This window comes from Lactuca serriola, chromosome 4, assembly GCF_051521515.1.
Source record: "Lactuca serriola cultivar US96UC23 chromosome 4, Lser_US96UC23_V15, whole genome shotgun sequence".
Taxonomy (NCBI): Eukaryota; Viridiplantae; Streptophyta; class Magnoliopsida; order Asterales; family Asteraceae; genus Lactuca; species Lactuca serriola.
Genome location: NC_136411.1, coordinates 394,799,328 through 394,809,150, shown reverse-complemented (window position 1 = coordinate 394,809,150; position 9,823 = coordinate 394,799,328). Strand labels below are relative to the sequence as shown.

The window sequence follows — 9,823 nt, the reverse complement described above, 5'->3', positions numbered from 1 at the left end:
AAAACCTTTTAAACCCCAATTAGATATATTTAACCTTAAAAAAATATGATATTTTGGGTGCATTCTATGGATTGCTAATATGTTCCACAAAGGCTAACACGTGGCTTTTCTTCTGGGAAGAAAAACCTCCTCTTTTAGATTCTTGAATATCTATAATTAAAACTTATTTATTTATTTATTTATTTTTAATTTTTTTTATGATAAAAGGAGATGGAAAATTTGAAGGGTTATGGTTTACTTCAGAAGGGCTTTTCGATTTCTCTCAAATTTTACGAAGAGAGAAAGAGAGTGTAGGACTCTGCATGTATATATAGAGACAGAATCTGTATCTATACACCCATTTATCTAATTCAGACAGTAAGCCATTGATACTACTAAACGGCTATAATTTTCAGGGCTAAAGTGATTCTACAAGTGATTTCTATTGTTTTATGTAATCCGACGTTTTTTGTTGGGTTTTTCATCTATGAATTTCGTATGTTCGGTCATAAACAAAAGGGTTTAATCAGGGTTTCTGCTAGATTTAGAGGAAGACAATTAGCCCTCTGGATATCGGGGGCTTCCAATCTGCATTACAATTTCAAATAAGGTTCGATTGTTCTTCAATCGTTATTTTAGCCCTAATAATGCCTGATGTTTATTCAACTTACAAGAAGCGAGATGATATCTGCGATGATGTTTGTGGTCAGGTATGTTTGTCTATAACTGTATCCTTTTAGGGCTCTTAGTTTTTTCACAGACAGTTATGATTCTGAAGACTAATCCTTCTGGGGTTTCGTTTTTTCGGGGATTGTGATGAATATGTACTGTTTGATTTTGGGAATTTCGATGATTTGATGGGAATGGAATATAAATTTGCTCTTCAAAATTGTTTAGGAAAAAATCCATTGATGTTAGATGAACCCTAGAACTATTGGGTTCACTGTATTCGATAATTGTGCTTGAATCTTTGTGGGTATTGCTCGATTGTGCTTATTCTATATTATCACCATAATTATCAAGAAACTAGATGGATTTATACTATATTAAAAGTTGGAGATGGTTGCATTTTGGTGGTGATTGCAAGTGTTAATGCTTATTTTATTAGGGTTTAAAAACTTACGCACACTGCACAATTGGTGTTTGCCTGTTTGAATGTACTTTTCAAACTGATAATCATGACAATAGTCAGTTTAAGAATCAGATAATAAGATGATTAAAGCTACTAATTTTTCATTTATCTCAATAATCTACACTATTATTGTAACTTCTTACATGCTCCTTCAAATCTTGAAAGTCTTTGCAAAAATCATTCCAGTTTTTAGGTTTTCTGTCATCAAATGTTGACCTTTTTATGTATCAAAATGCTCAATTTTTGACCATTTTATGGTTTGCAGGAGGTAAGCAGAATGTCAAGAATCAAATGCATGATGCAGAGTCTTGATTTGCGAAGTTTTATAATATTATTTTTATTAATCCCAACTGGGTTTGTGGGTATTTATTTTCATGGACAAAAAGTAACATACTTTCTTCGGCCACTATGGCAATCCCCCCCTAAACCCTTCATTCAAATCCCCCATTACTATCACCAAAACGTCTCAATGACAACCCTCTGCAGACTCCATGGGTGGAAATTACGAGAATACCCTCGAAGAGTATACGATGCAGTCCTGTTCAACAATGAAATCGACATGCTCATGATCAGATGGAAAGAACTTTACCCTTACATAACCCAATTCGTTCTCTTAGAATCCAATTCAACTTTCACATCGATCCCAAAACCCCATTTTTTCGCAATAAATCAAGAAAAGTTTGACTTTGTAAAACCCCGTTTGACTTATGCCACAATCCCGGGTGGATCAAGAAAAGGGATTAATCCGTTTTATGAAGAGGCGTATCAGAGAGTTGCAGTTGACCGGCTTTTGAGAATTGCAGGTAGGGTTTACTTTTTTACAAAACACCATATTGTTGTAATTTGTTTATGACAATTTTACCCTTTTGCAGGTATTGAAGATGATGATTTGTTGATAATGTCAGATGTGGATGAGATCCCGAGTGCACACACAATCGATTTGTTAAGATGGTGTGACGGGTCCCCCGACATCATGCATTTAAATTTAAGAAACTTTTTATACTCTTTTGAGTTCAATATCGATCATAAAAGCTGGAGGGCTTCAGTCCATAAATATAAAAAAGGGAAAACCAGGTATGCCCACTACAGACAAACGGATTATTTATTTGCAGAGTCTGGATGGCATTGCAGTTTTTGTTTTAGAAAAATAAGTGATTTTGTGTTCAAGATGAAAGCTTATAGCCATTCAGACAGAATAAGGTTTCGACATCATCTTGATCCCAAAAGGATTCAGACAGTGATTTGTAATGGGGATGACTTGTACGATATGCTTCCTGAGGAGTACACTTTTAAGGACATAATTGGGAAAATGGGACCCATTCCTCATTCGTATTCTGCAGTTCATCTTCCGGAATATTTGTTGAAAAATGGTGATGAGTTTAAATATCTTTTACCTGGGAATTGTGTTCGTGAAGCTGGGTAGGTTGTAAGGTACAAGTAGGCAATGCAGGGGGGAAGTGGGTATTTTGATATGTAACGTACAAGTAGGAAATGCATAGATGATGTTGATGCTGCTTTTTTTTTTGTTTCTTTGTGTATTATGCAACAAATATGCCTTCCAACTTGAATTTTTGAAATATGCTTTTATGGTCAGGTTTTTAGTACTACTCTCACTTCTTTGCATTGTCTTTTCTGTCCTTACATTTTTATTATAGATAACCAAATTGTTGGTTAAAGGACAAGGTTGTTATGGTAATTCTTTTTTTTTTGATATCATACTTTTTATTGTGGGTTCCATCTCATTTTTTCTGAAAGCGATATGTTTGTCTCATAGCAACGACAGATTTCAGTTACATTTTGACTGTGTTTTTCTATCAAGTTTTATTTAAAATAAATCATGTTTAAATGATAGAATTTAGTTGAAGTTGTCTTTGTTGTTTATTTTACAAAAATGAAGTCATTTGGATAAACGATGTTTGGGAAGATGTTAATATTTTTGGAAAAACTAAGACAAATTTGTAAAGAACATTTATATTAAATGGTGCTAATTAGTAACTTCCATTCGTATTAAATGTAAAGAACATTTATATTTATATAACTTATTGTGCTAATAAGCAAAACTGAACAATAAGTTATATATATCAAGGAAGGATTTATATTGATAAATGTTGGAGAAATTACCAATAAAGTCGTTGTAGTATAGTGGTAAGTATTCCCGCCTGTCACGCGGGTGACCCGGGTTCGATCCCCGGCAACGGCGATTTTTCTTTCTGCATCTTATTTTTTAGTATATGTATGTAACTGCATCATTTTGAGAGTTTACAAATTAATAAAACTTACAATTCTCTCCATTCTTCTTAGATCTGAACATTTACATGGTATTAACTTGATCCTTTTCAATTTTCAGGAAATTCTTTTCTTCTTCATTAATTCAATCATGTCTGAATCTGAAGATGATCATTCCAATGAATCTACTGTGTTCAATCTTTCTAGCCCCTTTTACCTTGGATCTTCTAAAATTCAAGCTCAATAATGATCTCTAACATCTTCAATAGCATTGAATATAGTGTAACCATGTTAGCCTAAACAAGCTCTATACCAAAACAAAAGACCTTCTATATGCTCGTGTTTGGGATTCAAATAATCAGATGATATTTTGATAAGTTGGACTAGTTTTCAACATTTAAACGATTACTGAAATTATCACATTAAAAAATCGGTGTCTTCTATATCAGAATAAAAAAGATGACATTAAGATACTGTAGTGAAATCAGGTATTTTATATTTTATGATTAATGTTGAATCAAAAGTCGTTGTAGTATAGTGGTAAGTATTCCCGCCTGTCACGCGGGTGACCCGGGTTCGATCCCCGGCAACGGCGTTTTTTCCAATTTTTTATAATGCACTCACTCTCTTTTTATTTTTGATATAGACACCTAAAACTTATTACTTTATTATTATTTTTTTAAAAAATAAACCTCTTCATGATAGAAACGTGTTTAGATAAAATAAAGAAAGTAAGAAACATCTAGAATAAAAATAATAATAAAAAAAAACTTAAAAACATTAAAGGTTTTATGTATGAATATCGCCTCTGCATAGTCAAAGTCAAATCACGGCTTGTTACAAGTATATAGTGTTGAACATAAAATACGCTTCTAGAGACCAAGTACATGACATAAAAGTCTTTCTTATAACAACACCTAAAAAGGTTTAACTTAAATACGTTTCACACATCTTTCGTATCATGACATATTAATATTAATGTTAGTGTTTACCAAATATTATGATTGTGATTTTGATGTCAACAGAAGGAATTTTATTACCCTTGAAACAAATAGCTTTTATATTTTACAACCACAACTATCATCTCATCTAAACTCACTTCATAATTTACACCTTCTCCATCAACACTTGTCCTATTTTTACTTGATAAGTATGTTCCAAAACTACCCTTTTGTCAATATCACCGACAACACCGATAAAAGCACGAAAACGGACCACCTTTCGGGGTGTCATGCAGGGGCGTTGTTGGTATTTCATCTTCTTTCGAGATCAACGTGCTTGTTCCAGGGGAATCCGGCAGAAACACGTTGAACATCCGTGGCGGCACCGCGGTGGCTTCCGGTGGCGGCGGCACCGCGGTGGTTGACAGGTAATGGTGAAGCATTTGTATAATTTGACTGAAATTTGGCCGACCATTCGGATCTTCCTTCCAACAAGATGTCACAATTAAAGCCAAATCCTCAGGCAGTTCATCAGCACTCGGCCTCACATTCTGCAGAACATTAAATACACTGTCAGTATAGCCAGTAATAGTAGACAGTAGACAGCAGACAGATACCTTAAAGGCGGCTGCATAGGCGGCTTGAAGATTTGACATGCCTTCAAAAGGCAACTTATTGTGTATAAGCTCCCACAAAACAATTGCAAAGCTGTATGCATCCACCTTGTGGTTATAATGTTTCTTTTCTCCATGTCTTAATGTTACAGTGCTATAAAGCTATAAAAAAAAAAACATAAGAAAACAATGTTTCATAAATATCGAATTTAACCCCGAATAACAAAAAACATTACAAAAGGAGTATATTAACAATAACATACCTCTGGAGCCATCCAGCGATAAGTTCCTGTTTCTGCAGTCATCATCTCTGTTAACGATTCTTCTCTTGCCAAACCAAAATCAGCGAGTTTTATAGATTTGTGATCGGATGTCAACAACAAGTTTTCTGAAACAATTTAACAAAGGAAATATTAAAAAAAACATATATTAGTAATAAAGAGAAATGGGAAATTTAATTTACCAGGTTTTAAATCACGATGAATGATTCCATGTGAGTGTAAGCATTCCATTGCTCGAGCTATATCAAGTGCAAACCCAATAGCGACACGTGTATCCAACAATCCCCTTGGTCGCATATTTAATAAATATTTACGTAGTGTGCCACCAGTAAGAAGCTCGGTTACAATCACCATGATTGGTTTCTTACAAGCTCCAATAAACTGTAGTGTGATCATATTCATATTCATTTTCATACAGAATTTTATGTAATTGTTGTAAGATCTGATATAATATTTGATCAAGATTACCTTTACTAAGTTCTTGTGTTGGACTTTAGACAACATGGCGATTTCTCGAGCAAAACGACCTTCGATCTTTGAAATTTCTTCTGGGGTGTCGCCTTTGTTTATGATCTTAATCGCAACATTCTGGTTTTTATATCTGGAAAATAATGATATGAGATCCCATCTTCCTAATTAGTACAATTATTTTATTTTTTTTACTGAATTAACATGACATTTTGGTTAACAAAGTTGACTTACTTGCCCTCATAGACTTTTGAATGTGCACCTTCTCCGATCTTTGGACCAACAAAAAGAAGCTTCGGATCAATCGACCACTTTGCTTCCAAATTAAACTCCCCTGTTGAGTAAAACCCATTCCCGGATCCCATTTTCTTCAACTTTTTTTTTTTTTTATCTTCGAACACTCGTTGAGGACTTTCACAAACACTTACAGGCAAAATTTTCAACACCGCATTCTGAAGGCATAGGGTATATACCCACCATATAAAACAGATACATACAAGATCAGCAACAGAAATAAGTCGAAACGCACTTTATTATTGAAAAGTTAATCGGGTTAACTTTATTTGGGAAATAAAATCAAACTATACGCCTTCAAACTCCAATTTACACCACAAATCATACAAACAGAACTTAGAAACCGATTACAAAGCTTCAGTTCAAGAATCAACGCAGGCAAATGTAAATTGGACTTGAAAGAGAGGCAGATGTTGGAGGTTATAGAGTATAGGGTAGAGATAAAAGAGAAGAGTATTGTAAAAGTTTTTGGGCTTTATGTGGGGATTGTGTTGTTGCGTTCTTGATCGGCAAAGATAAGGGAGAGGAATTGCGAGTCGTTCTGACAAAAACTGTGCGAGTCGTATTATTTAATTCATTATAAAATTTAGGTGAGAAAAAGGGAAAAGAGATGGAAAGAAAGAATGGGTTGAGTTTGATAAACAGAATAAATTTTAATATTCGACTATATCTTATATAAACGACAATTTATAGATTCTTATAGGCTTGTCACTTGTCTCAAATATATAAATATGTTTATTTTCTCTCAGAATATTTAAAAATAGGTAAATATTCATTCAGACCATTATCAAATCCGATCAAACATTAGAAAATAAAATAATTATAGAAATGATCGCATGGTAGAGAAAATTGTAAACTTTTTTTTTTTTCTTTATTTATTTTAACGTTTTGGTCTCTCAAACTAACAACTTTACAATCCCGGTTAAGTTTAAGTTGTCCACGTGAATAACACATGTAACATCCTAATTTGGGGCTTAAAAGTTTCACCTTCTTTGGTGATAAAAATAAATAATAAATAAAATAATAAATGTATTATAACATTATTTAATGAAGTTTTGTAAAATAAATAATATTACTTTAATAAAATAAGTGTTTGGACCTAATGAGTGGAAGTCGAATAGAAAACTTAAGATCAAGGGTTGACTAGTCAATGACCATTTGACTAAGAAAAATCATTCTTGTGATCAATGTATAAAATATGGATGTTCATTTAAATCTTTGGTCAAAATGTGTCAATTATGAGAAAGGAAGGGGTAATTATGCAAAACCTTGAAAATTAGAAGCTAGATAGAGGGAGCCTCTTACCATTAGATGATAAAACGTTTGAGAGGAGGGAAGAACACTCATATGGCGATTTTGAATGATTCATGGAGATTTAGAGCTAGTTTTGTGAAGAATTGAAGGAATTGTCAATCTAAAGCTTCATCAAAGTGATTGGAGGTATCATTTTTACTCATCTTCTCCATGAGTTCAAACATAGGGTTTGAGTTTTGACCCTAAATCTGTTGATGGTGTTTATATTGAAGATTTGTTGATATATTCAAGCAAGAATTTAATATTTGGACTCTCCTTCTTCATTAAACCAACCCCTAATTGGTTTAATGGGGAATTGGATTGAGTTTTGAGCTTCAAGCTCCATTAATAGTGGAATTCTTAATGTAGCAGTTCCAACAAGTTGTGGAGTGTTAGATTACCCTATTAAACACCATGAGATTGTTAAATCATCATTGAAATATTTAAATCCACCAATTAATGGTGAAATTGGGTGATTCAAATACTAGATTCATTTATATGTTGTACCTTGGCATTGTAGAGTTGTACTCTAGCCATTAATTGTAGAATTGGATTCATTTATGGAACTACTAAGTGTTTAAATGATTGAAATTGTTATTCTCTAGTTTGGATTCAAGCCTCAATATGAATCCATAAGAGTTCTATGTAAATTAATCATTTGATGTGGAATCGAGAATTATGATTTTCGGTGAAGATCCATGAGAGTTTTGATGAAAACTTCAATGATTGGATGAGGATCAGTATGAGAATTTTCATGAATTGAAGTCATAATTCATGAATTTAAATAGTAGAGTATTGATGATTTATTTATATTAAGATCTATTTTTTTATGTTTTTTTAATGAAACTATGAAATCAAGCTTTTCAAATGGTTTTCATGTAGGGAATCATCAATTCCAACCCTTGGAATGCATGGATTGATTACTTTAATGTCGATTAAGATGTAAAAGATGATAATTAAGGGTGTTTATGTTTGATTATATGTCTAAGCCCATAACTATAATTGGTATATACTTAAATTGATAGTAGCACAGTTCTTTTGGGTTGCCCTCAAAACTAGCAACCGAACAAATGATTTTGGAGAATGAGGTTGAATTTATTATTTGATTGATAAATTGAAATAAATGATTTGTTAATATATTATGAGAATAATATATTAATTTGAATAGTAATAATTAATCAGAAATTATTTGAAATTAATTTTGTGATTAAAAAATTAATGAAAAGTGCATGGACTGAATTGTAATTATTCAATAGTTGAGCAAGAGGCAATCTATAACCCTCCTTAGGCTATGGACGGTTTTTCCATTAGGTTTGGATGATTTCTTCATGCCTACGGAATTCTAGAATTATCCTTCGAGGATAAACAAAAAAGTGGATAATTACCCGGTTTAAGATAATCCTTGGATTTTGGCCTTATACTATAACCCTCCTTAGGCTAGGGTTTCCTGACTGCACTATAAATAGAGATATACCCTATGGATTTTGGCCATCCTCTTCTTTGGAAAACCTAGCCGAATTTTTGAAGTCCTCTCCTCTTTTTCAATCATCTCCCTTTACTAGTGTTGGGTGTGAACCATTAGAGGCGTGCCATTTGTGACGCTTGCTCTCAAGGATTCAACAACACAAGGATTTTCGATTGCAATTATTATATAGTGATCAATGTATGTTTATTCTAAACCTAAATTGTGAATTTCGAATTCATAGTAACATGCTAGGTTTTTTCTATTTTGTTGTTCAAGTTGTATGTTCAATTAGAGAAAACGTAGATAAAATTATTTAGGGTTATATGCACACATATGATTGTATGTTATGCTAAAAACCCATCGGTTGTATCAGAGAGTAGGTTTACTTTTCTATTTAATTGATACAATAATGAACTTGAACAAGGAGGAGAAAACATAATCGTGATTATGTTCTTCAAATGCGTTGTGGTGTTCTTCCAACACGGCGTGGTGATCATTAAACACGACGTGTTCAGCTGTCAGATCCGAAATTTTGTGCCTCATATATTTAATCTGCTTTTATATGATAATTTCCTTTTATACTTATCCTCCAAATTCGATCTTGGTGTATCTATGATGATAATTTAAAATCCTAGAAGTTAGGAGATAAATATTTAATTTAGTTAATTGTTGATTAATATGATTGTATTAAGTGTATAAATAAATCTAGATATTAATTAATTAAATAATTAATGTCAAATAATATTTGGTATTTTAAAAATTAATTTAATTATATGATTAATTAAAAGATAATAAATGAGTCCATAGATTGTTTAAATTTAATTAAATTAAAAGTTTAATTTATTAAAAGATTAAACACTTGGAATTTTAAAATGTTTTAAAATGAACCTTATACTATATATATTATTAAAAGTTTAGTATATATTATACGTATAAGAAAATTCAGTCGAACCGCCGGTAAGCCTCATTCCCGAAGCCATATTATAAGGGGAGTTTAATGAAGCGACCTATAAAATGACCGACATTGGATATCCATTCTTAACAACCGCTCTCTTGTGTGGTAGAGGGTCGTTAGCCGAACGGGTTCGATAAGACAATTAATTCTCATTAATAAGTATAATGTGATATAA

At 32.5% G+C, this 9,823-nt stretch overlaps 2 protein-coding genes and 2 non-coding genes across 5 annotated transcripts; 3 read left to right on the top strand and 1 right to left on the bottom strand.

The window, feature by feature from the left end:
- Positions 1–218: 218 nt before the first annotated feature.
- Positions 219–2,712, top strand: LOC145097919 (uncharacterized). The gene is made up of 3 exons (XM_079035587.1): positions 219–689; positions 1,377–1,914; positions 1,984–2,712. Exons 1-3 carry the CDS (start codon positions 627–629, stop codon positions 2,532–2,534), a joined length of 1,152 nt encoding a protein of 383 aa, XP_078891713.1. The 5' UTR covers positions 219–626; the 3' UTR covers positions 2,535–2,712.
- Positions 2,713–3,239: 527 nt separating this feature from the next.
- On the top strand, positions 3,240–3,311 carry TRNAD-GUC (transfer RNA aspartic acid (anticodon GUC)). The gene has a single exon. It is a non-coding gene; the product is annotated as a tRNA-Asp (tRNA).
- Positions 3,312–3,860: 549 nt separating this feature from the next.
- TRNAD-GUC (transfer RNA aspartic acid (anticodon GUC)) lies at positions 3,861–3,932 on the top strand. Its single transcript has one exon. It is a non-coding gene; the product is annotated as a tRNA-Asp (tRNA).
- A 415-nt stretch (positions 3,933–4,347) lies between these two features.
- LOC145097918 (serine/threonine-protein kinase STY13-like) lies at positions 4,348–6,558 on the bottom strand. Of its 2 annotated transcripts, XM_079035586.1 has the most exons (6): positions 5,876–6,553; positions 5,642–5,774; positions 5,356–5,554; positions 5,156–5,280; positions 4,896–5,054; positions 4,348–4,829 (listed from the first exon to the last, which is right to left on the bottom strand). In XM_079035586.1, the coding sequence occupies exons 1-6, from the start codon at positions 6,004–6,006 to the stop codon at positions 4,518–4,520; spliced, it is 1,059 nt and encodes a 352-aa protein (XP_078891712.1). In that variant the 5' UTR covers positions 6,007–6,553; the 3' UTR covers positions 4,348–4,517. The 2 variants fall into 2 exon arrangements, with proteins under 2 accessions (XP_078891712.1, XP_078891711.1); XM_079035585.1 differs by having other exon boundaries at positions 5,356–5,774; positions 5,876–6,558.
- Positions 6,559–9,823: the final 3,265 nt, after the last annotated feature.